Below are 26922 nucleotides of genomic sequence, written 5' to 3'. Positions count from 1 at the left end.
AGGTGCTCAGGTTTCCTCCCACAATCCAAAGACATGAACGTGAACTTGTGACTCTTAACTGCCCTTACTTAGCATGTGACTGTGTTTGTGTAGCTAACTTGTAATAAACTGATGCCCTGTCCAGGGTGTACCCTGACTAGCCATATGCGCTGTGCTTCCAGGATAGGCTTTAGACCCCCATAACCCTAGCCTGGGCAAGCAGTTACCAACAATGAGTGATTATTTAGAAAAGCCTTACATGTCTTTATTTACCTACGTACAGAAATCCTTCAGAGACTATCTACCTGTGCATGATGAAAAGCCTCACAAATGACTACGTTTCTGTGTACGAATAGTCTCGCACATAACTATCGAGATGCGTACGGAAAGGCTCACGTGTGACGACCAGCGTAACTTGGCATCTGAAACCGCTGACGTCAGTCGAGGGACACAGATGCCCAATGCACGCGTGCGCGGTGGACTTCCCGTGGGCTCGGACTGCGAGCGCGTCGGGTTCTTCCTAAGTCTATTGGGAAACTGCGCCAGCGGGCGCTACATCGGCGCACCTCTTCCGTCATCTTGGCTCGTGCTGTTCAGTTGTTTACGGGCTGAGATCCGGGAACCTCGGCGTTACGGCGGAGCCATTCTGGCGCTGATCGATCCAGTTTCATAACCTTGGGAGGGAGGAGTCTTGCTTGTCTGGGAGCCGGGGCAGCGCTGTGACGGAGAGAAAGAAAGAAAACTGGAGCAAGTGCGAACGGAACGGGAGGCGAAATTGCAACCGATGACCGTTTTCCCAGCAGTAGATAGTTGCACCTGGACGGACGGGGGCGAAGGGAGTGAAGGATGCGTGTCTTTTGAAGAAGAAGAGCTTCGAGAAGGAAGGAGGAGCGGCTCGTCGCAGCCCTGCAGCTCGACGTTCTGTGGATTTCCTACGAAAATTGAGAACAGCGGGAGCGCGCTTTGCTTGTTCGGGGCGCAGATTAGCGCAAAAACAAATGAAATAAAGAGGAGGGATGCGGGGCAACGCGGTTCTCTGCCGCGGTGTGTGTAGCTCGCAGTAGCCCGAGCCGCCTGTACCAACCAGTGGGACACCTCGGGTGAGGTGGAGCGCAGGAGGAGCGACAGACACCGACACCGCAGGCGGGCTCGTCCTCCTCGGCAAACCCGTTTTTAATCACGCTTTGCGGAGGGATTACAGGGCTGGAAGACGCCGGCGACGCGGCGGGGTCCATGAGAGGCGTACACAGGGAGTGATCGCACCCGTCGCCCGGCCGTGTGCGCTACTAACACGGACAGCGGGATATTCCGCCTCCGGGAGACCGGCGGAGCGCCTGCCTGGCTGTGAGGGACGGACATTGCGGAGCACCGCGGCTCTCTCGGCCGAGGACAGCAGCAGTAGCCGGCCGAGGGCCTCTCCTTCGTGCCGCCTGACTCGAAATAAGGAGGTTTGATTGCGGAGGACTCGCCAGCGAAGGTGCGCGTCCCTGCCGGAGCATGGCCGACGACGACGTGCTGTTCGAGGACGTGTACGAGCTGTGCGAGGTGATCGGCAAGTAAGTGCGGAGCTCGTTCCGCGCGCGACCCCCCCCCCTCCTCTTGGAGCGATCAGTCCTCGTCGCGCGCGCGGCCCCGTAGTACCGCACGCGCAGAACAGAAATGCCCGGCGCTTCCTTCCATTGTGTGCCGACGCCTCTGCGTTGAACCGAGCGGTTGAGAGCCCGCAGCCGAGTCCTGTCGAGGAGTCGCATTTAATTCATGAGCCCTAAAATAGCGAGCCGTCGTTTTTGCTCATTTTAGCGCTTCGAAAAGCGGAGAAAATGTGCTGACGGAGGCGGTCTGATGGAGTCGCTGTGTCAGGGATTGAACCCGACCCTCTCCTCGGTCACGCCGGTGGCGGCGAACAACATGTGGACACAATTGGCTGCTGTTATATGTTGTATTATGATTATTATTTTGAAGGAATACGTGAAGGCGCTCGAGACTCTGTTCTTCTGTGTTGGCTCGAAACGCAGCGTTTTGCAGCCAGTAGTAAGCGGAGCGTCCCCGTCCGGCGGCTCCTCCTCCTCCTTCCTGCAGCCTGGTACCGTATTTTCCTCCACTTGACTTGGTTCGGCAGCACAGGAGGAGGAGAGATGCCGATGGGTGTCCTGAGGCTCCGTGCCCAACCCCGCTCAGGCTCGGCTGTCTCCCGCCATTCCTTCCTTCCTATAACGTCGCGTTTTAGTGGCGTTTGCTGGGAAGGGACGTGTAACGCCCGGCAGCGCTTTCCGTTCCCCTCAGTTCTCCTCCCTACCAGGCTGCGTCTCCGTACTAACTAACGTTTCCTTTTAGACCGTTCTGGGTTAAACAGGCTGGAAGGCGAATCTCTGCTGGTCTTTGCCATGTTGCACATTGTCATTGAACACCGTGGGAAACTAAAGGGGGGTTTGCACTGATCTTTGGTTTGGTGGCTGTGGGAACAGCAGTGCACCGCAAGGCTGTCAGTTCCTGCCCCGTGGGTTCCGAGCCGTGCCTCGTCCCCTCGCCGCCTCTTGTCGCGACGGCACAAGTTGTACGGGTAGAGCGGAGGACGAGGTTTCTCCTACCGCTGATTGAGTCTTCCTCATCCTCCTCCATGCGCGACCCAACAGCAGCATGGATTCCCAGCGCTCGGGACCCCAAGTCGCTCCCCGCCGCCGCCGGCGTGGCGGGTTTTCTCTCGGGCTGTCCGCGAGAGCTTCCGGTGCTTTGGCGACCTCTACGAGACCCACGCGTCGTGCTCCACCTGCCTGCTTCTGGAGTTCCGTTGACTCGTCTCGTAGAAGGTCTCGAGAGCCCCTTCCGGATGCGTGGAAGGGTTTCGTGCCGTAACGGTCCGCCCGTGCGTGGTAGCATTGGCCACGGCTCCCGTTTTCATTTTGTCAGGATGTGACAGGCCCACGGATGCTGATTTACAGGTTCCCTGGCTTCAGGGATCCTGGTGTTTCCCTTGCGTTGGTGGCTTTGCAGCGTGTGAAGGCCTGCGCTTCTTCAGCTTTCTCCTGCGCTCGTGTAGTATTTGGAAAGGCTGCAGCCGAACGGGAAAGGAGCCCTTGGGTCCGGCGGAAGAGCCCCGATTTCGACCCTCCTCGTACCAGCTTGCGGTCGTGCGCCTTCGTATCTGCCGTCACGGAACGTTCGTGGTTCCAAGCTTCTTTTGGCCTCTTGCCCTCCTTCCCGCACGCTTTAAACTGCTGTTTGGTTTTGGTATGTTTACCGTAACCATGCCTGCGAATCTGTGGACTATTCATACCAATTTCATGTCAAGGAAGGGGTTTTTTTTTTGTAAAGGCCTGTAAAACAGCTGGACTTCCTACATATCCGCAGAGTATTTGAGCATGCTTTATTGAACGCAGAATCCCTTTCTTCAGCGTTAAGGCACATAAACCGGCGAACGTACCTGCTGTCTGTGCACTAAATCGCTCTGCAGTACGTTGCTTTTACGCTTCATCATCAGCTGTGGGAATTTCTACTTCCGCTCTCCTCCTGGAGCCTGTGCGGAGGGGTTTAAATAATACTTTTGATATTAAACCCGAGCTGTATCTGTTTGTGTCAGGCTGGCCATTCCGTTGACTTTGAGAAGTAGATGTTTATTCCAAGACACAGTGCCGTTGCACTATCAAAACAAGGACTACGGTGTCCAGCTGCACAAGTTGTCCACTTGTAGCACATTTGTCTTGTTAGCCTTGCTTTGTTGTCCTGTTGTGGAAGGAATCTCACCGCGGTGAAGTGCTGCTCGGAAGCGCCTGTGCTGTTAAGATTGATGGCCTCCGGTCACAGACAGAAACGGATGAATTTTATCACATTGATTTTATGTAAAGGGGAGGGGTAGGCTCTCTCTGAGGAGTTCTGTCCGTCCTGTCCCAGTTAGCATTGCGCCACTGGCACAGTGTCCTCCGGTCGTATCGGTTCTGTATGTCATGGTCGACATGAACTAGACCGTCACCCTAGAAGTGTTTTTACGGCAGCGACTATTTACATGCATTACTGTACTGCAGTGTATGGACTGAGCTCCGTGTCACTTTTGGGGTGAGCAGTGATGTCGCAAGAGCTCGTGGAAGGGTGACCGGGATGCTTGCGTACACCGCGTTTTGCTCAGACACACTTGCACTGCAGCGTTTTAGCGCGTCTCAGAGTTACAGTGACAAATCTTTTAAAGCCATTGCAAATTCGTTGTGGTTCACTCCTTGGGAGCCTTCAGCTGAGGATGTGGAATGAGTACAGCAGTGTCCCCCCCATGGTTTTGTAATAGAGGATGGATTGATCTGCCCCCCAAGAAAATATTTTAATTTCCTGGATCTAGTGACTTGTTATGCTTGGTGGGGTAAAACCGAACAGTAAATACCGTATGTAAACTCGTGCCACTACAGACACACATTACATTATTTGTGAATGTGGCACTTGATCATATACAGTATATTACGCTGTCATGTCCAGCTCATTGTGTTAGAATAAAAAAACCCATCTGAGAAATACTTTTAGAATGTGCTGTAATGTCAGATTGTTAACTTGTAGGGTTTATTCTAAGAACAGGTCTCTCCAGTAGAACTACGAGCATGAGGTGAAAAGACAGTAGGTGTGGTTCTGGCTGCTGAAAGGCTCTTTGATAGCCACAAGGTTCAGTTACATCCCATTATATCTGTGCTCTTTTTTTTTGTAAAGCAACACTTCTGCTGGTTATTGCACTGCCTGTCAAGTGTTCTCAGACCTAAAACATTACCAGGCTTCTGGATTATCTTGCAGTGGGCAAAAAATAGCTTGCACTGAATCATCATGGTGGGGAATAAAAATTACATCTGCCTGTGTTGTTATAGCTATTTTTGAATTATTTCTTTTTTCGTGGAACCTTTGGACCAAAGTAATTTCCTTCCGCGCTGCCAGAATAAACACAGTCCTGTGCGGTGTAGTTCGTAGGAGCCGTGCAGATTAATGGCTATGTTTCCAAGGTGGCCTGGCGCTTTCGTGTTGCCAAAGGGCACAGTGCTGTCCTGTGCGTCTGGGTACTTTTGAACTAAACATGTATTCCACTAATGATGTTATTCACACACATTATTCTTGCATGCTTTTCACCTTCCAGAATTGTTTCTAGGTGTTTGAATTATTAACTTTGCTGATGTGTTTCTCCACAATGGCTTGCAGCATTGACCTACCTGAATGATTTACCTGTTTAGGTATATATCTGTTTTTAATTTTATTTTTTTAAATTAGGAATTTGTCTCTTTTGGATGCCCTGTGCTTCATCCACACCAGGTTTGCAGGTGGCTTTGTTCCAGGTGCTCAGATTTCCTCCCACAGTCCGAAGACATTTGATTCAGGTCAGTTGGTGACTCTAGGTTGCCCATAGTGTGTGAATGAAGGACTGTGTGTGTGATGTTCTATAATAGACTGCTGTCCCATCCAGGGTGTACCCTGCCTCACACCCTGTGTTTCCAGGATAGACACCTGACCACCCTGCACTGGACAAGTTGGAAAAATAATTATTATTGACTATTAATAACTGTGGATGGATAGAGTTGTCAGGCAGAGCAAATGTGTTCAAAGTTGTGATGTTGCTGCTATGAAGAGATTGCATATTTGCCAGGTGAGTCACATTCTGTGTGCTCGCTTGTGCCCTTGTTTTCATTCTTTGCCACTACCCACATGCTCCACGTTTAACTGGAGCCAGAAAGGACCTTGAATTGCCTAATGCTCATCATTGTTCGAGCTCCTGAAAGCTCTTGCAGTGCTTGCAGAACAACTGAAAAAGGAGTTTTTGTTTGAAAACCTCAACATGTCGTGTGATCTTCTGGACCCTTAATGGAGCTGACATTCAGGACAAAGACTGTAACTCTTGACAAGGAATTTGCACATATTTTCTTCTTGAATATTAGTCTGCAGTTGATTTGATTTTATTTTTTTTGGGGGGCTCTAGTGGTTTTATGACTGATTGCTACCTTTGTCAAGGCTGAGAGCCATGTCGGCAGCAATTACGCTCCTCCTGGAATTAGAATGCTCATTTTCCAATAACATCTTGTTGTTTTTGTAACCTAACACTGAATTATACTTCAGCTCATTGTCTGGGTGCACTGTCTGTGTACACTTTTCATAGCGAATTAATCTGATCCAGCTAATCACTGGAGCTGCAGTGTAATAGAATTTCTTTGACTAGTTTGTACGGATTGATGACCCCTTGGCTCTTACTGTCCACTACAAAGGTGTGTGCGAACAGACCCGGCAGTAGATCGGCAAGGATTTGTCCATCGTCCTAATAGTGTGGTCTTTTAAATGCATCACTTCTATAAAGAGGAAGTTGGCTTGGTATGCACTGTATTATAAAAAATAATCCTCGAAGAGTTTGGTGAATTCACAGGTAATCTAAGCCTTAGTGAAGTTTCGTTTGACCAGTTATCTGGAATACGTGAATTTAGCACAGTTGTCATGGGTTACGTCCATTATATATGTGTCTGTGTGCATCTGTGTATGTTTGTGTGCATGTATGCATTATATTTCTGGGAGTTCTGAAGAGGAGATGAGCAAGGTAAGAAAGAGAACTGGTGAAATTGGCCTTCTCAAGTTTGTGGAGGTTCTTCCTTTTTCCATTAGTCTTCTGCATACAGATTCCCTTTTGATGGAGTGTCACTGTACATATTGTTTCTGGTTTCTTCATTCTTTATTTTGTCTCATTGCTTATGATTGTTTTGGACTCTAAGCATGTGCTGTGACCTCTGCCTCCTGAAGCCTGGGAAATCATCATGTAGCGTGCACTTGAGTATGATGCAGTCTTCATGTGTTGCTGTTAACCCCCAAAGCTATCCAGCGTATTGATGTTTTGTTGTTATTTAAAGAGGCGTGAATCTTGAAACCGATGGCGGAGCTAATTGGCCCCTCTGCTCTCTGAGCCCTGAGACGGAATCGCTTAGTCTCTGTTAAAGCTCTCCGAAATGGGTCCGTGGAGCGGCGATGACGCAGGAAACTGTACAGACTCACACGAGCTTCGATATGGTTAATAAACAATTCCCCCAAGCGGTTATTTAATCATGAGGCAGGGTGGCGGCTTTAGGGCCGCGGAGCCTAGAAATGGTGTCGCTCTGAGTGTGCGAGTCGATCCATGTGTGGTTTTACACTTCATCTCCCTTCAGGCTTCCAGCTCCATCACTGAGTGCTGGGGACCCTGGTGCAGTTGAGGAGACGTGTCCATGAAACATCTTTTGCAAACATGCACACCGTAATTGTTTTCTTGCACCCGGTAAGCGCCACTGACCTGTTATTGCTTTATGTTAATTTGTGTGAATTAACAGTTCACTGGTTAAACCAGTGGGAGCGCATCGTAACTTGGAAAATTCATCTTTTTGTAAGATGAACCAAGTGATAGTTTTCTTGAAAATGGACGGGGAAACGCATCGCAATACAGACAGGTGTAAGGAGACGTAGTACTTCCAGTGTGTTATTTCCCAGCATGCTGTTCCGTAGCGGGTACGCCTGTTACCTTTCCGTGGTCATATTGTACGAGTCCTGTTGATCTAGGCATGGTGGCTCAGTGGATGTCCTTGTGGCATCCCTACATGCTTGGGGGTTTCAATCATTGGCTCTGCCGGTGTTTCCCCTGGGTTTCTGTGGGTTTCCATTTATGTGCCTAGCAGACACTTTTCTCTGAAGCGACTTCCAGTGAACTCTATGTAGTGTTACCAGCCCACACACCTTATTCACCGTGGTGACTTACAGTGCTAGATACGCTACTTACACTGGGTCACTCATCCATACATCAGTGCAACACACTCTCTCTGTGTCACTCGCACACTATGGAGGAACCTGAACAGCCTGTCTTTGGACTGTGGGAGGAAACCGGAGCGCCTGGAGGAAAACCACACAGTGACGGGGAGAGCACGCAAACATCCCACACACTGAGTGGGGATCGAACCCACGTTCTCTCGCACCACCCAGGCACTGTCAGACAGCAGCGCTACTCGCTGTGCCACCGTGCCATTTCCTTCAGGTGCCCCTGTTTCCTCCCTCAGTGTGTACTTGTACCGAGATCGGTTGGGAGCTACATCATCCTCGCTGCGGCACTTTGCACTTTCCTGTGATGGACTGCTGTTCCTTGCCTTGCTGGGATCAGTTCTGGATCACTGATATTGGATAAACCATTACTGGAAGTGGTTAGGGGTGATGTGAGAAGTTAATGAGCTTATTGGTGTGAAAAATAGAATTATCTTTTGTTAGCGGTGACCGTGTAGCTCTTTCAGTGAAGGAAAAATAACTTTGTGAGAAGGGCTTTCTCTGCATTAATCTCCCTTACCGCCCCAAATGTTAGTTTTTCGGTGTCGTCTCGGAGGTGCTCGAGCCAACAGCACGGAGTTACCCATCCAGAACAAGACGGAACGTAATCTCCTTAGTCGACATAATTGTATTTACATGCCGCTCTCAAATATTTGTAGTCTCCTTTTCCTCTTGGATTTAGATTCATTTGTGTTTGCTGGTAGAATTGAGACCCACCCTGTTCCCTGCTGCGTAGCGGTACTCCACGCACATCTGGGCCACATCCCAGCTGGGTGTCCGAAATGCTGCGAAATGTGCTTTTTCTCTTCAGGAAATGCGGTGTGTTCCTGATGGATCCCTGAGCGTGAGCTGAGCTCTGCTGGAAGATGTATTCCTGGCTCCCCAGTAAGAAGAGGGAGATCGAGGCCTTGTGAGCACACGGGCTTGGGTTGTGCGTTTCCAAATATTTCAGATATGCAGTCGATTACTTATTTTATGTTGCTAACAATCTTTTATTTTTTTTCTCAGAAGTTATTACCAGTGGCTCTAATTTCATCCATTACATCTTGAAAGGGATTTTAATTTCTGAGCAAACATGAAAGGATTAAGCACCGGTAAAATGTTTGCTTTGATATTCAAAGTAGCTGTTAGTTGGCTAAGAAATGCCCATCTCTGCCTGTGGTGAACGTAGTACAGCATCCTTCAATCGTCAACTTCTGCACGCTCGTAAGTGGTTCTTCCATTGTGATGCCCTCACGTTTTGCCTTAAATGGAAGAGAAAGGTGTCAACTGCAGGGTGTCACCGTAGCGCGGTTGGGTCGTCGTGGTGCCTCGCAGCTCCTGGACTGTCGGTTTGGACATGGGTTTGAATCCAGTTCCGTGTGTTCTCCTTGTGTTTGCGTGGGTTTCCTCCCACAATCTGGAGATGTGTGCTTCAGATAAACTGGTGACTCTTAAGTTGTTCGTAGTCTTTATACATGTGGCCACGCTGTGATGGACTAGTGTTCCATCCTGAGTGTATCCTGCCTCATGCCAAGGTTTTATTTTTGGGGGGGGGAGGCTGTTGCAGTGTTTCAGTATGTGTTACTGAATAAATAGAAAATGAGACATTCTGTTATCTGACTTCTTTGGTCCTGCATGTTTCCAGTGTACAGCGCTGCTCCTTTGGCCAAGACCTTGGTCCCGTCTTCTGGAACATACGACTTCTGGGCTGTATTACCTGCTTCTTGGGTTCTGCTCTCCGTCCTCCGGTGAAGGAGCTCGCTTTCCACTCCGGGACCCTTGCCATTTGTGCTGTACTGAAGTGCTGGTATTTCCGCAGGGACTGCAGCGTACAGGTGTTTTTCGGATCAGTTTTGTAGAATTCTCTTGGCTAGGAGCAAGCCCTTGGAGACCTGCTGACATTTGGCTGCGTTGACTTTCTTTTTAAACAGTTACTTTGTAGATGGCAGTACTGGCTTGGGTGTTCTGAAAATACAAGTTGGCTCTTTGCACTCCCTCACCTTTATTTTTTTTTGTAGTTGTATCTTTACTGCCAATTTAGCAACTCCATGTGGTTTTTGCATGTTGGTAGAGGCTTTTGTTGTGGGAAGGTGAGGCAGTCAGAGTTGTACATTATTTAGGAGTCCGTGGGATGTACTTCCACCTATTCCATGTGTCTCTTATTCTTCTGATATCATGAGCTTTGTGATTTTTGCCTCTGTTGCGTCTTGTAACAGCTCTGTCACGATGCCAGCATGGGATCTAGTTCTGTGGGAGAGGGTGTCACGGTGTGGGTTTGGCGGGGCTGCTGTTTTGCTCATTCTGACTGTTGTGTGCAGCTTTACCGTTACTTCTTTATTGGTGGCCCTGTACCCCAGTGTGACACCACTAATAAGAGTGGTCAAAATGAGTCTTGTTCATGCCCCCCAGCAAACACTTTGGGGGACCGTGGGCTCTCTACAAAGGGTTCGGCCCTAGAAGAGGTCCGAGCGTGATGCTGAATGACCTCCAGCTTTAGAGCGGCAGGTTTGCGCTCCTCCTGCGCCTTTTCATTTGATGTGAGAGCGGCCTCTCTGCTGGAGTCTCTGCTGCTATTAAGATGTAATTTTCGCCAATTGAGCAGCACTCCCACATCTGCACAGCTCCATACTCCTGGGCTTTGATGACCACCTGAGCAACACAGTGATCTGAGCTGAACTCTTTCACATCTGTTTATTAATGTTTTATTTTGTTTTCCTAGTACCTGCTCTCTCTCTCACTTGCTGTCCGTCTGAACTCTATAGGCAGGTACTTGTGCGATGTACACGTGCAGAAATGGTGCTGTGGGATGAACCACGCTTCAACAACTGGACCGGTATTGGAAGCTCTTTGTTTCTCATTTTTGTTTACTCCGAGTTGTATGTCGCTTTGGAGAAAACCATCTGCTAAATGAATAGGTGTAGATGTAGTACCTGTTTTACTGTTGCACTGTGGGAGGTGGGGAGTTGTGGGTCACTTAGCAGGGCAGTGATCTGTAGAGTTCTGGATGTCCACCCTGGGCATGTTGTGCCACACAGACATTTTGGGATTGCCCAGCATCAGCTCAGCCAATGAGGTTGTGTGGACAGTTTTTTTTTTTTTTTTTTTTTTTTTTTTTTTTTTTTTTTTTTTTTAAAACCCCCGCGGTGCCGTCTGGGCACAGCAGAGCACAGCTGTCTGGAGAGGAGCCGACAGCCGCCAGTCAAAGGCTGAGGGGCTGGTTGCCGTGCTCCGTGCGGAATTAGCTCGCTCCATATCCATGGCAGCTATGCGAGGGCTGAAAAGCGTGCAGAGGCTCTATTTGTTTAGGAAAGGCGTGTCGGGGGGTGTAGCTGCCTCCTACCTCCAATGTGTTTGAGTCCTCAGGGTCATATGGGTATTACAAAAACCGCAGCAAATGTAAAGCTCACGCAGCTCTCCTAGTTGACACAAGGTTGCTCGTGCTTTTCCTTGGTGAATTACCCTGTTTAATTACCACCGCTCAGTGGTCCACTCGCAATCACCCGGCTGCCGTGATCTCGCAATTATTCCGTTCGTCTCTCACTTCAAATATGCCTTTCCATCACCTCTATTTTTGAAATTTTTAATTAATTTTTGGGTTTTAGCAAGCTGATCATAATCGTGACCTCTTCATTTATACAAGACTGCTTCAGGGTGATAGAATTTTGCATTTTTCACTGAGTATTTGTGTACATGTGTACAGCGTTAGTCACCACTTGCAGTCAAAGGATGTGTTGCAATTCCCACTCCTGCTGTTCTACCTTAATCACGTTATAAACCCTGGCCTGATGCGTCAAAATGACTCAGGTGCCTGGGGTAGAGTAAGTACCATCAAGTCAAAGATGACCCTTGGTGACCTGTCATAGTAGGGGCTGGTATGGAAGTGTTGGACCAGCGCCGCCTTCTACACGCCTTTGAACCACACATGAACATGCAAAGTTGAGACTAAGCTGGATTCAAACCTAGATGTTAACCCACATTCCTGGAGCTGTGAGGCACTGGCGTTACTTGGTGCATCAGTGTGCCAGTGTGCGGGCCAATATGTTTGTGTGCTGGAGTATGTGGTAAAGGCAGAATGGTCCGTGACCTTCGCATGCTATGCACGACAGAGTGCTAAGGTGGAAGGAAGTTGACGTGCTCTTAGCCAGGCCTTCCTGTATCATGGCCTGCTTATACTGAGTGATTTGTTCTCAGTCGGCAGCGTTTATTGCTGCCAGTTTGAGAATGCTCTTAGTGAATTCATCGCTCTTCTGCAGATCGCTTCCGTTGACTGTAAAGTAATGGAGATGGATTGTGAGCAGATGAGTAGTTGGCTAATAGAACTGGGGTCATGTGGAGCCTCATGTTCCTGTACTCCCACTAGACATTCAAAGAGGAGAGTGCTCCCTTACTGCCAGGGTACAAAAGATGTGCTTAAATCTCCCAGCAGGGAATTATGTCTCTTTTTAATTGGAATTAATATTTAATATGTAATCAGTTGTGAGCTGCCTTTGGAAGATGAACTCTGATCATTGTGTTGTGCTCAGGCTGCTGATGTGAGTCTGGCATTCTGGCATTCTTGTTACCACATGCCAGTGGAATGTGGTGGCAGGCTACAGTGTTCAGGACCTCTTATGGTCACCCATTTGAACCGGACCCTGAACCGAGGAGCAGGTCAGAGGCTGTGAATTAACAGCGTATTGCCACGTCATTGGGTCATAAGATCTAGCCATTGTCCTGGATGTTCTGCCATTTCCTCTGTGGGAGGTGAGCAGACTGGTCTAGACAGATGTAATGGAGGGGTGCTTCCTTACCTCACGCCAACCTGATCTAAGTAAACATAGTACTGTTGTGCTGTTCTTGTTTCACAGCATCCTGACTGTGCAGAGTGGAGCTGGACTGGGGGTAAGCACCTCAGGATCAAGGGTTACTTTGGTTTTACCTCAGGTTTTGACAGCTTTCAGCTCACAGGCTTGTTTGGAGAGGACTGGCTGACTTCCAACCGTCTCCGGTTGACCAACCACCTGCTGGAGTTTAAATTCTTTACTTTGAATTCATCTGACATGGTGCCAGTCGGACCGCAATGAGCTAGTGTTTACTGTTGCACGGTTTCAGGAGTGGCTTGGTGTGCATCAGTCCTCATGAGTCAATGGTGGAAATGGTGGTCAGTGTTCAGATTTGATTGTAAATCCATTGGTGGCGTTCTGACGACGCATTGCTACAATTTTTGAAGCTCTTTGGGTAAAAGGTTCAACTGTTTTCCCATTTAACTGGGAGTCTGTCTTAACAAAGCATGCTTACCTTCCATTCCACTTGTTAGGACATCCTGATTTTAACAGGTCATGACCCAACTGTAGTATATGTGGGCTAATCTTAGCTTTAGCTACCCCGTGGGGATTAGGACAAATAGGTGAACTTTACCCAGGACACTGGGTTATAGGCAGGTATGAGGAGTACAAAAGCGTTCAGCATCGGCAGACAATAGATGTGTTTTCTAACAATGTGGCCTTTTTACTTTAGAGTTGAAATTAATATCCCCCCATGGTTCTGTGTACACTGTCTCTTACTGTTTGGGCATTTGACTCCTTCAGTAAACCATGTGCTCTGGGTGAAACATGATCTTTTCACCCAGGGTGTGCCAGTAGGTTCCCACCAGGTTGCCTCCAGATTTTTCTCTGGTTGCCCTGATGTGGGATGCAAGACCACTGTGGTGTAGATGACTCAAAGATACCCATGATGAGTACTTGTCATCAATGTAGTCCTGTGGGAACCAGAGACTGCTACTCCAGATTCCTTTTCAGCTACCTCTTGTGGGGGGAAAATGCACACAACTCTTTGCCTGCAAGAGCTACTCTGAAGATTGATTTGTGTGATGATTTTTTTTTTGTCTAGTCACACAGTTCATTTGTAGATCTTCCAAGTCATGGTGGTTGGAGCCACCCTTTAGGATGATCACTCTTCTTTTTGAACCCAGGCTCTCTGACTTCAACAACTTTCAGTAACTTAAATAATGATGGGCTGCCCTTCATCACCAGTTTATAGCCAGCTTGTGATGTTGATAGATTCCACAACCCTCTCTGATTAGGTATCTTTCTTTTGCCTGGAGCCCAAAGGTTCATATCTTCTTGTCTCCTCAGATAGAAAGGTTTTTTAATGAGAGCACGCAATGTTTCCACACCTTTTTGCTTAGTCCCATGTCAGAATTAGCACACTGCTGCTTTCCTTTGGAGCTCATCCAAAAAAAAAATCCAGTTGTGCTGGAAAACCTGTGTGTGTGCAGGTCTAGTGAGCTGGGTGCTTCCTCACACAGCTGTGTTTCTCATACAGGAGAGCGATAACATGGTTGGTTATAGCATAAACAGAAGAGCGGCTGCTTGGGATTCCTTGTCCAAAATGTTCTTAATGTTGACGTTTTGTTTAGTCCACTGCTACAAAATGAAATGCAGTTCTTTCCATCTTTGTCCTTTAGTTGATATGAGCCTGATGACCCAGTGCGCTCCTCTTATCATCAGCCATGTGGTTCATGGTGACGCATCCTTGATGGGTATGTACGCCGTGTGTCTAAGGAATGGCAGTAGAACCTTCCAGAGAGGAGGGTGTCTTGACCTTTGTTTTATGTAGCTGCATTTTAGGGCTGTTAACACTGTCAGTAGACAATGTATTTTGTTTTCAGGAGTTGCTGGTTAATTTAATTTGCTCAGCAACAGTACAGTTTATGTAACCGCACTGATAAGAAAAATACAGCGGTACAGTCGTACGGCGTACGCAGTATCACCCAGTATGGTGCAGTCGGTCATGTTTTCAGCAGTGATGTTAGGAAGAGATCAGATCACATCATTTTGGAGAATGATACTTCAACATTACTCATGAAAATACTCAACACAGTCTATAGGTGGAAGTCAACATAACTGCCAACACTAGTCTTTGGCAGGTAATTCAGTTAGTATTCTGCTGCATTATCAGTTTTATATCATAATTCTGTAACTCCTGTATCTCTAATGAAAATATATTAAAGCTAGTACACTGCATTTTGGGTAGGAGGGAGAAACGAGTAAAAGTACTTGAGTACTAGATGCAGCTGAAAACAGCACTTGTGATAACTAGAGTAATCTGCTTATTACCACCTGTATCTATATAATCGTACTCTTACATACTGTTTGTCAGAGTGCTCTCTAAAAGGTGGTAAGGTAAACGCTGGATACTAAGACCATGATCATTTCAAATTGCACATTGCTCAAACGATGACTTTGGGATGTCAAGCCTACGGAGGAATGGGTTATGGTGTTTTGAACATGTGTTGTAGAGCTCTCTTTCCACACGTTCAGTATTTGAGTCGACTTTTCTCTCTTTCAGTCAGCTTGACACCGTCCCTCTTGTCTCCATAGCTGTGGCACGTACCCACAGTATGCGCACAGTTACAGTGTATCCTGACCTCACAAACACACACGGCACTGTTCTTCTCACATGTGCAGTACAGTTTTACAGGGTGCGTGTTACTCAATTGTTCAGTTTTCCGTGTCTTGCTATTTAAGATGATACGTTGGATCTAGAGAAGTATTGAAGACCATTTTGTCACCATTTCATGTCATATAATAAATGCTCGATATGTAGGGTAGATGTCCTAGAGTCTACGTGTAAATAAAGCTGGAATGGTTGCTGTGTTTGGTACTATTTTCTGTTTATACTTTCATGTTCACACAAGGAGTGTGTTTAAATCCTGCCCGAGATGATTCAACAGCCCGTTTCCTGTTCTGTCCGTGGACCTTCTACCCACACAAACACATTGGTATCCCTCCCACGTGCACTGTCCAGAAAATTAATTGCCAGTGCATGTGTGGGGCAAACTTTAATATCTGGATTATCTTATTCTTCCACACAGTCCCTTGCTCCTCTCTTGGAGAGTCGTAATCTCACTCCAGAGAAGCCGGGTGGCTCTCAAAGCAAATCTCTCCAATTACAGAGTCCACTGGAAGTCGACGCATGGCGACGAATACAGATGCGAGGCAGGGTTTGTTTTTCTTTCCCCTTTCTCTCCCCTAGGACGACGTGCACGGCGACTGAATTATTGAATCGTGAATAAAATGAAGCATTCAGTTGTGACAGAGGTAGTGCTACACTACTGGGAGGAGCTGTGCTGGCAGGATGTGGTTCTCATCCAGATGGGATGATGCATGTTGTGTGTGTGTTGCATCCACACGCATCTGTCGTGTATTGCAGTGACGTCACCTCTGCTGACATCAGCAGTTTGTACCAGCCTAACTTTCACCACGCTGCCTAATCCGTGGATTCAGCCAATACTGTTACGTAGCAGTTCAGCTTAATGAAATGTTAATGGACTGAACTACTACTGCTCTCTGTCACACTCTACTCCTGGGATAGGCTCCAGACCACTGTGACCCTCTACTAGGCAAACAATTACTGGTGATGGATGAATAACAGACCAAACTTTTGCCGATTGAATTGCTTGCAGGATATTAAGCTTTGGATATGTTGAATTAGCAACATGCCAAAGTCTTTAATTTTGAAGAGCCTCCTTTTTGCTGTTTGGAATTGTTCCCATATGCTCACCTGTATCGTCGAGCCTGTGGTAAGCGAAGTCGCAAAGGGGCCCTTGTGGATTTGTGACTCATGATAGAAATTATACTTGCTAGCTCAATTAACTTTTGCCTCTTCCCATCTAACTGTGCATTTTGGTGTTTATAGTTTTTAAGCCCCCACAGATGTTCATATAAATATTCGTCAAATGGGCATTTAATTTCATTAAGGCAATGTAAGTCTGATTCGCTCCCCTGGCAGTGTCAGATTGAACCTATTATCTTCTGGCTTCAAGGCATCTCTGAACACTTTTGTCAAGACACTATGAGAATCAAGACAAACCGTAACATGCATCCCCCTTTTTGCTAAGCATGGCTGTAAAGGCTGTCTAATGCATTTTATGTTCCTGTTAATTGTGCAGTGTGCGAACTGTATTTGCTGCTTTAGTCATTCCATGACTGTTCTGCATTCATTTAGAAGGCTGGCATTATATTTGCAGACCTGCATCCAGCTGTGAAGGTCTCAGTGCTTATTATTTATTTAACTGACACTTTTCTTCAGTGACTTGTTGTGCCAAACTATTTACAATTATTCACCCATTTATGCAGCTAAGTTTTTTTTAAATTTAAAAAAAAAAAAAAAAAAAAAAAATACTGTATTTGTTCAGGGTAGAGTACCTTACTCAAGGGTGCTACAGCATAAGCAGGGATTTGAACCTGGGTCCTTTTAAGTGCAAAGCAGCGGCTCTTAATACTGCTACCTGCTGCAACTCCTTAGCGTGAAGGATGCTGGTGCTGAACTTGCTGAAATATTGTCCAACCTGTGCTGAGGATGTAGGGATCAGTCACCATTTCAAAACCCCGCTTTGTTGTAAAGACAGTACCGGTTAAATCATCCACATCGATTATGCCGAGTGTAGCTTTTAATTATTTATTAGCTTTTATTTATATGCCAGTTTGTATTGCACAGATGCACGTTCTACACTGGAGTGTTAATTTATTAGATAATCCGAAAGCAGTTTTGTCCAGATCGCCATGCGAGTTGTAATTCAGTGGCCGTGGTGCTCCAGCTGTGCTGTTGTCTGCTGGCTCTGACTGACTTGGGGAGAAATGAGCCTTGTCTCCGTGATTGATTGTGGTTCTTTGTGACCAGTGTGTTGGGGGGGTGGAATTTCCTGCCAGTCTTCTCGTAAAAACGTCACAGCTATAAGATGTGCTACTCGTTCAGCACCCAACAGGAACGCCTACGATCGCCCCTCCATGGGAATGAAGGACATCTCTGCGGTGGATCCCAAAGCCATGGTGGCAGTGGAAATAAGAGTTATGAGACTGTCTACATAGTGTTTGTTAGAAAAATAGTAGAGTGTTGCAAGGTGATTGACACTGGCACCACATGAAGGGTTGTTGAAATAGTAATTAAAAGTAGACTTTGTGTGTATAATGTAGCGTCATATACACTTAATGTTGAAGTCTCTCCACATCTGATACGCATGAGGTAAGCCCACCAGCGAGGAGTCCAAGCAGCACTTTTAACTGAATGTGGTGCTGTGATTTTCGAAGTTTGAACTAAGGATCACCAGGCCTGGACAAGGCTGTGTTTGGGTTGGCCAGCGAACAGCTTTGGGAACCACTGATTTGCAGCCTTTGTTCATAATGTCAGTGTCTTAAATCGTGTTGATGTGTGCACCACATCTCTTTACTGCACTCCCCTTTGCACCGTTGTATTATTTGCACTCCTGCTGGTGTCTCCAGCCCTCCTGCTGTTTACCACTTGAACACGGTGACTGTTTTGCGTACCGTTATTGTTTCGTCCTTCGCCGTCATGCGTGTTGCCGTACGCTGTAGTGTTTAATGCTTGGCTCCAAACCACCACCAATTCCAGTGTGCCGCATACTGCTAATAAAGAGTTCTGAGTTGTCTGAGCCCCGGTAGTGTTTAAAATGCCCATATTTGTCCTCGGTGTGCAATTGACCTTCTGTACTTTGAGTACGCTGACAGCATCCACCCAAATGTGTGAAGACTCTGTACTTTGAGCTTTTTGGTTGAGAAGAGTGAAGCGATCCAGCGAGCGTGTGTTGGGCCGGTGCAGGGGTGTCCCTACAGACTACCGCTGACCCCCGAGTGTGACACTGCACAGGTGGGCTTGGCCAGGACCTGTAAAGGGTGTGTTGGGTAGTTTCTTCCTGATTTAAACCCCGGTTGCCCAGGCCTCACCTCAACAAGTGTAATGTACTTATGTTTGGATATTCTCTTATGATACCATCTGTAAACATCACTATTAGTTGTGGATTCATAGAGGTCAACATTAAACAAAAAAAAAAATGATAGATAAAATTCCAGAGTCACTGGTGTACTGTGTGTGTGTTTTGTGAACTGAAGGGGGCAGCTTGTTGTTTATCACACTTGGCTTTCTTGGTGTTGCTGTGTGCTGTAAACAAGCCTTTGGAGAACAATATCAAATATCAAAAATGGAGTGATATAACTTGTAACAACATGGTGTCAAAGAAAGGTATAAATGTGGTCTGTGAACACCCGAAGGCAGTTTGTTCAGAAAGTGTGCCAGGAGATTTCTGTCCATGCCCACAGCTTTTTTTTTTTTTTTTTTTTTTTTTTTTTTCCTCCCCCCCACCTTTTCCCGTCTGCAGGGAGGGTGGTATCCGAACGTCCACCATCACGTAAAACCAGAAACCCTGTGAGAAACGATGAAGAACTGCATAACGTAGAACCGAGTGAGCTGGCAGTTCAGATTGAAAATGTTACACAAGCAAAATGTGTACCGGGTTATGGTTTACACAGCTTATTAAAGTGCGATACATGGGTTGTTTTCATAACTTAGTTTCCCTGATTTATGAGTTTGCTTTTCAGCAACAAATTTCACTGTTCAAATGGTATGAACATGGGGGGAAAATGTCTGGAAAGAATTTAATACGAAATAACTTTTATTTATTATTGGCTGTAAACCTGAAGGTACGGTCATGGAGGGGGACATGGGTTTGATTCTTCTCATCGATAGGTGGTCTCGTCATTGTCCGTCTTTCGCTGCAGGGTTAGGCTGCTCCTGGCATTGCGTTCCTCTCATTTCACTTCTCTGCATGTTATATCTTGAAGAGAAACTTGATTTTCTTGCTTCTGTTTCTCTTGCTCGCAGGTCATGGAGGTGCAGTGTGAAAGCGGTGATCAGAATTGCTTTTATGTCCTAAAACGGCCACGGAGGACAGCTGTAGTTCAAGCGCCCTCAGTTACGTTTCTACCAACTTATGATTCCTCCAGTTCAGCTGAGGCCCCCGGTCAGATCTTCGCGGGTGTGACTGGGCGCTCCACTCTTGAGGTTGCGCTGAGCAGTGATGCTCCTCACGTGGTCCTGGCGCCCTCACCGTGGTCTGCCTGCGTGTCTCGGTGGCGCCCCCCTCAGGGTGGGAGGAGCAACGACTGTCGCCCAGTGTCCTTTTCAGCACCGAGAACATGACTCTTCTCCAGGTCTCCGGAAAGGATGCATCTCCTCAGATGTACTCGGCTGCGTCGGTGTAAAACATCAGCATGTTGTATTCAAGTTGTCCAGGTGTTTTCCATTGATTCCTACCTTTTTGAGGCAGTCTTGATTTTTTTTTAAGTTTTTTTCCCCACTTAGACGTCATTTTTGTGTAAGATGTGACCTTAAGCATCATACATTTGTGAAGTAATAACTTTATAATTCAGCTTTAAATAGTGATTTGCTCCCATGAAAGGATGGCTTATGTTTGCAAGCAGCCTTGTTTATTTATGTTTCTATTTTTCTTAATGCTGTGGCAGGGATGAGAGATGAGGCTTGCGTGTGTGTGTGTGTGTGTGTGTGTGTGTGTGTGTGTGAGTGACATTCAATTTGATGGACTTGAGGCAGTGGTCCCAGTAAGGGCTGCCCACCCTGTTAGTTTGCCGGTGGATGGGAGGTGAACAGTGTGTGTGTGTCTGTCTGTCTCTTGGATTCCGTAAATTTGCTTGGCTGTCTGGTTTTCCTAACATTTACTGAACAGCATCTCTGTGATGGAATTGTATTGCCCTTCTATTGCTTTTATTATTTCGTCATTCTATGAAAGGAAACGTGTTAATATAATCACAGAAGCAGTGATTTGTAATTGCTGCAAGAAGATGAGTTAATTTCTAGGCACTGGGTTTCCTCTGAATTGGAGCCATTTTTCCTGGTGCAGAGGAGAGGGAGACCGATCGCCATCGTTGCGACTTTGCTCTCGAGATGAGGTGTGTGTTGGGGGCAGACACAGGAGTAAAGGGAATAATGGGATGGTGCTGTAGCTTAGACATCTGAGAGCTCCCCGTGTACAAGTGAAAAGGACAGAAGGGGAGATCTGTACTGAATGGTGGGCTGACTCATGTTTTCATAACAAATCTAAAATGCTGGATAACATTCCTTTGGTATACCCACTGAAATGGTTTATACATGGTATGTTATACCACTGGGACAGCTGGGAGTGTAGTTAGAACTGCTGCCTTTGGACCCCAGGTCTCTCCTCCACTTGTAGTACCCTTGAACAAGGTACTTATCCTAAATTACTCCAGTAGAACTACCCATCTGTGTAAATGAACAAATAGTGGTAAGTGCCTTAACGCTGAAAGTCACTTCGGAGAAAAGCGTCAACTAACTTAATAAACGTAAATGTTATATAGTTGTGTATACAGTGTATTATCTAATCCTGTAAGTCGTCTTGGAAAAGGGCACCAGTTAATTGAAGCTTAATGATGAAGGACCTCATCTGGTGAGGTTGCGCCGGAGTGTTTGAGTGAAAGGAGTGCGAGGCCCATCGTGGGCGGAACCCTAGGCAGGGAGGATTGCGGGCAGCAAGAGGGGGCAGCTCCCTTTGTTTGCTCCGAGCGCTGCCGTCAGCCCACCAGCGATGCGCCATATGCTCCCTGGACACAGGCTTCTGTGAGCGCTCGAGTGTGTGAATGGGCAGCCTGTATCTGTACTACGGTCACGTTGCTGTGAAAACGGGAAGTTTCGCTTGTCGCCATCGAATTTGATTGTTTTACACGGTCGCTAACGTTTTGTGTGAATCGTTTCAGAATACAGATGATTACTTTTAAAATATGAATGCCTTTCTTGTGACATTATGTCAGTGATGCCGTAAAACCCCTCATCAGGTTTGGCCCACTGAGAACACAACTGACAGGTGGACCTCACTGTCGTCATGCAAGGAAGCGGTGAGGCCAGTATAACAAGTGCCAGTTCCTCGCACCTTCCCGTCGCCATCAGAATTCCCACAAGCGCTTGAGAAGTCACTCTGCCGACTTGAACTGGCAAAGGGGAAAATCCTGTTCTGTATTATGGAGCTATAATCTTTCCTACACAAATTACTGCTGCTGCTTCCCATTGAAACACATTGTGTGTGTGTGTTGTGTTTGAGCATAACCAGAAGTGTCCTTATCAGCAGCGCTTTCGATTTCTTCTATGAAATATCGCAGTGCTGTGCTGAGACGATGCCCGGGAGACTGGCTTTTGTGGAAAGACTTGTGGATACTGAAACCTCTCTTGTTCTGCCGTTTGGGTTCCTGCGACCGTGACCTTTCGTCAGGGTTCTCGAAATTCGAGATGCGTCGTTTTCTGCTGGAGGTAGACGGCCCATGATCCGGACCCCTGCGTACAGCGTCCTGCTGCAGCATGGGGACTGAGGATGTCGGGGTGGAGGAGTGGCTGGCAGAGCAGCAGCGAGATCGCTTCCTTCTACCGGAACCGCTCTACTTTCACGTCTAAAGATGTGAGAAATTAAGGGCATATGTTGGTGCAGATTATTCATGTTTCATTCTTCTGTTATAAATTCCCCTTCTTTGAACTGTCATTTTCGAGCCTAATCAATTGTTGTATTCCCTGAACAGTTTCAAATTGAAATCCATGACCGTGAAATCCCCGATCTGCGATAAAGAGTGTTTTGATGGCAGAATTTAACGCAAGTCATCATTTATATTAGTTCAGGCCATGTTTCAGTGGTTTCCTCTTTCCATTCAGCGTGGTGAATACAACTCAGATGGTAATTATAGCCCTCTATCTGCTGCTTGTAAATTATTATAAAATTTCACCTCCATCTGGTGTCTTCGTCGGGCCATCAGTTGGAAGGAAGGGATAAATAAATAAAACCTGACTCGGAGGCCTTATTTATTTCATTGATGAAATTAAACGGCTTTCAGCAGTAATTACCTATGTAATTCGGTCGTTTCATGTGTGTTTCTTATTTTTCCCGGCAATTCTTGCCACTCAGATATGCAAGTCCGCTCAGCTGTGAAGACGAGCGGCAGCTCCAGTCTTCTTGCATAAATTAAACTCCTCGCAAAAAAGGAAGCTGAACTCCAGTTTGTTACATAACCATAATTGCTTGGTTCTCACAGGTCATCCATTCTGTTCCCTTCGAGTTCCTGGGCGACAGTTGGCCGCGTGTCAGGCTCACCGCCAGAATAATCCTGCAGTCTTCAGGGAGAGAAGCTGTGAAGTAGACAGCGAGCCCCTTTTATCCAAGAAGCACTCCTTCCTGAGACCGGGTTGGATGACGTGTCCTGCTACCTGTACAGTACCGTCAGTAACCATGTACCTTGCATGTATTGCACGGAGAGTCCCATTGGATGATGTGCATCATCGAGTAAAGGGTCCCTCCGTATGAGTGTAGGGATGCACATGGTAGGCCGAGCTCTCTCGCTTCCTTGGTAGCCAATGGTCCCCCTGGATTGGGGGGCTAGGAAGCACATGGGTGCCATTGCTTTGGCGAGAGGACTCCTTTCTGTTCAGAAGTCTGGCTGTGATGATCCCAGGCTCTCTTCACCTCCCTAATGGATACATCCACATGAGGTTCATGCTTTTATATTAAACTTCACTCTTCTAGATTCTGTCCTCATCTCTGGACGTTGCTGGGCTGGACAAAGTCAAAACTCCCATCAGTGATGTCATATACAGCTAGTAAACTGTCACTGTAGCCACTGCGCTACCCTCTTAGAGTCCATGCCTACTCTGATCAACAGCAGTAAGTGTGAACTTGTCCTACTGATGTCCTATAAATGGAACCTTTATCAGCGGCTTCTGATGGGTCCTTAGTCCATCACCTGTGCGAATGGCAGCATGGTCACCAGTCCAGCACAGCTCTTTGCTCTTGTGGGTTGGCTACGGGGGGTGGGCACGAGAGTGTCCCACTGCCGCAAAGCCCGGCTATTGCAGCCCGCAGCAGGACGTCACTGGGGAGCTGACCTGCCCTTTCCGCTTCATAGGAATTGAGCAGTGGCTATGAAAAATGAGGTCTGAGCTGTTCGATTAACCCTGTGCACATGGAGTGAGTCCTCATCCTCTGCTCTCGGTGTGCGGATGCTCAAGAGTTCTCTCCATCAAGCAAGCTGTTTATAGCTGCTGCACTACCATAATGCCTCTTCTAAGGCGTTCAGACAGTAACCAGCAGCTCTTTCATCTGCCATCTTCAACATGCTCTTTGGTGTGCTGGTCTGGGTGATGTGTTGGGAGAGATGGGAAAGTAGATGTGTGTCTGCTGAGTGCTCTCTGGGTGGCTCCTGCCTCCAGAACACTACCTGAGTGTGATGTTGACTGCATTAGACTTTGGTTGCGCTACCTTGCAAAACTGGCTGGGTCTCTCTGCGTTCTTGTATGGGGCGCTGCGTCTGCAGCAATTACTTACGGCCGAAGATGAGCCCTTCGGGGACATATGGTCTTCTGAGTTGAGTTTGGTTTCCTCAGAACCTGCATTGACGACACCTGTAGTCAGCATGAATGTGCGGTCCAACTCATGCTAGTGTCTCTTTCCATTGTGGCACTCCTAGTCCTCTGCATCTTGAGGGCGAGTATGATTTCATTAGGAGTTATAAGGGTAGCTCGGGCTTCTGTTACTACATCGTGAATGCTTCCAATCGCTTTTGGGATTTCTTTAAGCCAGTTTAGTAGATGCTGAAGTGAAGCGTGCAAAGCCACGTACCACATAAGTTGAACTTCATCATCCCATACCTAGTGGTTTGAAAACAATGTGTGCTCTTATTTTTATAACACCCTTAGATTAAAGCATGTTTCCAACAGACTGCACAGCAGTGGTATGAGCCTGTGTTGCAGATCCAAAGATTTGGGACTTGTTATCCTATTTGCTGTTCCACCGAGGGCAAGAGTAAGGCTTCCGGACTCATGTTGTCCTACTGTCGTGTGCTGGTGGCTGAAGCTGAGAGGACCATTGCATTGCTTCTTTAGTCTTTGAGTAGGTAGCGTTACAGCTCTTAAGTTCAAGGTGTCCTGGTACGAGCTCTTTAGCAGTCTAGTAACAAGCTTTTTAAAGCTTCTCTGGAATAAATGTTGCAGGAGAATAACAAGCTACAAGAGGATGCAATGTGACGCCATGCTTGGAGCAGAGCTGCCGTGTAGAGCATCACACCAGTTGAGGTGTTTCACAGGACTTCCCAGCGAAGGAGATCCAAAGCAGGATCTCGCTGTGAATATTGACCAAAACAGCCATACGATCCTGGTTTGGCTGTGTCGGGCTAGAAAGGGTGACTTGCAGGAGACCCGATGCCGTGTTTGATTGACGGCGCTGGCAGGTGATGCACGTGGAGCCTGCAGACGTTCAATGTGGAGAAATTCAGAGTGCTGGATTGCTGTAAGCTGGTTCTTCAGATGGATGAGCACCAGCCGTAACATCCATAAGCTTGTAGTAAACATATGGGTGCAGATGGAAAAGCGGTGTGTCGAAGCATCCAGCGCATATGAGAATTCCTTGTACATCCAACAAGATAATGAACTGGACGTGTGGAGTGGTACTACGTTCCAATGTACGCTGAATTGCCGTGTCAAAAACAGAATTCGGACCTGCTTTTAATTTTTAGTTGTAACAAAAAAAGTCACTTCCACCACTGCCACGAGCAATAAAAACTTCATGCATAATTTCTTGATTTATTCGCTTGTTCGGTTTTGTAAAAATTTTGTATACATACCTTTAACCTCTCCATACCTTTAAATTAAAAACTGTTTTAAAATCACCTTTAATATAAACATTTCCATAAACTCGTATTCGGTGCTGGTTAGCGCACAGACACATCCCATGACATGGCGCTGACGCACTCTGGACCTGAAGTGTAAACACTGTGGAAGTGAGGTGAACTGTAGCGGTCCTTCGCTCCTATTCCGAGTACCTTTCTTTCTCAGTCCATATTTCTGTACCCAGCAGTTAAAATAAATAATGTTTTGAGAATTTGTAACTCGTCTGATCGTATGACTGGAAGTGAGTTTATTCATCAGCACAGACTAATAGTGGTTGACTCGCCTTCCTTTTGAACTATAAGATCATTTACAGAGCCGCACGCCGTTTTTGATGATGGCGCCGATGTGGGGGAAGTTGAATAATTTAGTATCGGTGTACAAACTGAGGCGTACGCGCAGGACCGAGCGTCTAATTAAATGTCTTCTTAATTCGGGAGCCGTCTCTCGGGATTCCACCTCTCTGGAACGCGCCTCTTTTTGGCGAACAATCGGCGTCGGTTAATAAGGTCGATCCGCTTTCAAAGGAGCGCAGCGCTTCCAAATGGCTTTAATAAGGAAGGAATTATTGGGACTGCGTTCGTGTCGTTTCGAAGGGCCGCAGCTTTGCTGAATGAGGACCGAGAAATTGTACCGCAGGTGAGGTGTGCGTTACGGTTGTAACGTAGGGTCGTTTCACTTTCGCGGGAGTTTTCCACTCATTTAGAAACACTGTACTTGGGACATATTTCTCATGTGAATGCATCCTGCATTCACATGAGAAATATGTCCCAAGTACAGTGCTCTTGTTTGCACTATGGAAAAATACGAGGCACTACGTACTGATGGCGAACGTGTTTCGGCTCCGTTTAAAAATAATGCAACTTTCTTTCTCGAGGATGGACAGCGAAGTTAGCTGCAACGTCTGAGCAACACGTGGATTTAGAGTAAAAATAATAAAATATTATATCGAAAATTTGTTTGCAGAAATTTTAGTCGACCACAAAATATTTCTCTATAATTTAGTTGTTTTGTGTGGTATCATTGAGGACTCTTCTTTCCTTGAGCTGTGTGTTGAGGAAGTTCTTTACCATGGAATGGTGTGGTAGAGTTACTTAATGTCAGGGAACGCCATTTGGAATGTCTTTGGACCTTTTAGAACAGGCGGGGCTGCGATGCGATGCGGCGCGATTCTAAAGTGATTCTTCAGAGTTCATTCGTTCCTTTCCGACATCAACGCGCTGTTAAGATCTTCTCAAATCTACACAGGGTAGAAGAAGCATGTGAGGGTCTACAGGTAATATGCAGCAGTTTTCCAGTGTGGAATTGCATAAATATGTATAATGTACTCGTATGGATGCATATAATCAAATCTGGCAGAGAGGTTAATTGCATAGAGGTTTAAGTTAAGTTAAAAGTTGGGTAGGTAGGGTACATGCGTTTTTATATACAATACAGCAGGTAAAACTATTTCGAAAATATGAAACCACTTTTCTTCTCTGCTTTTTTTTTTTTTTTTTTTTTTTTAAGGCAGTGAACTGCACTGTGCAATTTAATGCAAATCTTCAAGATACAACAATGTATAGTTCGCTGTACTGGCTGAATGGCAAACTGTCAATTTCAAGGCAGTTACAGCAGTTAACCCTCAGCACCAAATTTGTAGTAGAATCTTGCTTTTGATTTAGAATTTATATGAGCAGA

The 26922-nt window shown here is 46.6% G+C and overlaps 1 protein-coding gene across 11 annotated transcripts in view; it reads left to right on the top strand.

The window, feature by feature from the left end:
• The first annotated feature begins 392 nt into the window (after nucleotides 1-392).
• LOC108920534 (peripheral plasma membrane protein CASK) overlaps nucleotides 393-26922 on the top strand; it is a 97479-nt gene continuing 70949 nt past the window's right edge. For 3 of the 11 annotated variants that reach the window (XM_018729324.2, XM_018729323.2, XM_018729322.2), the window contains exon 1: nucleotides 396-1535. In XM_018729324.2, the coding sequence (XP_018584840.1) occupies nucleotides 1477-1535 (59 nt within the window). In that variant the 5' untranslated portion in view covers nucleotides 396-1476. Of the gene's footprint in view, nucleotides 1536-26922 lie in introns of all 11 variants that reach the window. The other 8 variants (XM_018729321.2, XM_018729320.2, XM_018729331.2 and 5 more) reach the window with 5 other exon arrangements.

Source organism: Scleropages formosus, chromosome 14, assembly GCF_900964775.1.
Source record: "Scleropages formosus chromosome 14, fSclFor1.1, whole genome shotgun sequence".
Classification (NCBI taxonomy): domain Eukaryota; kingdom Metazoa; phylum Chordata; class Actinopteri; order Osteoglossiformes; family Osteoglossidae; genus Scleropages; species Scleropages formosus.
The sequence above is the reverse complement of the archived record's forward strand: the minus strand, read 5'-3'. Positions and strand labels throughout refer to the sequence as shown.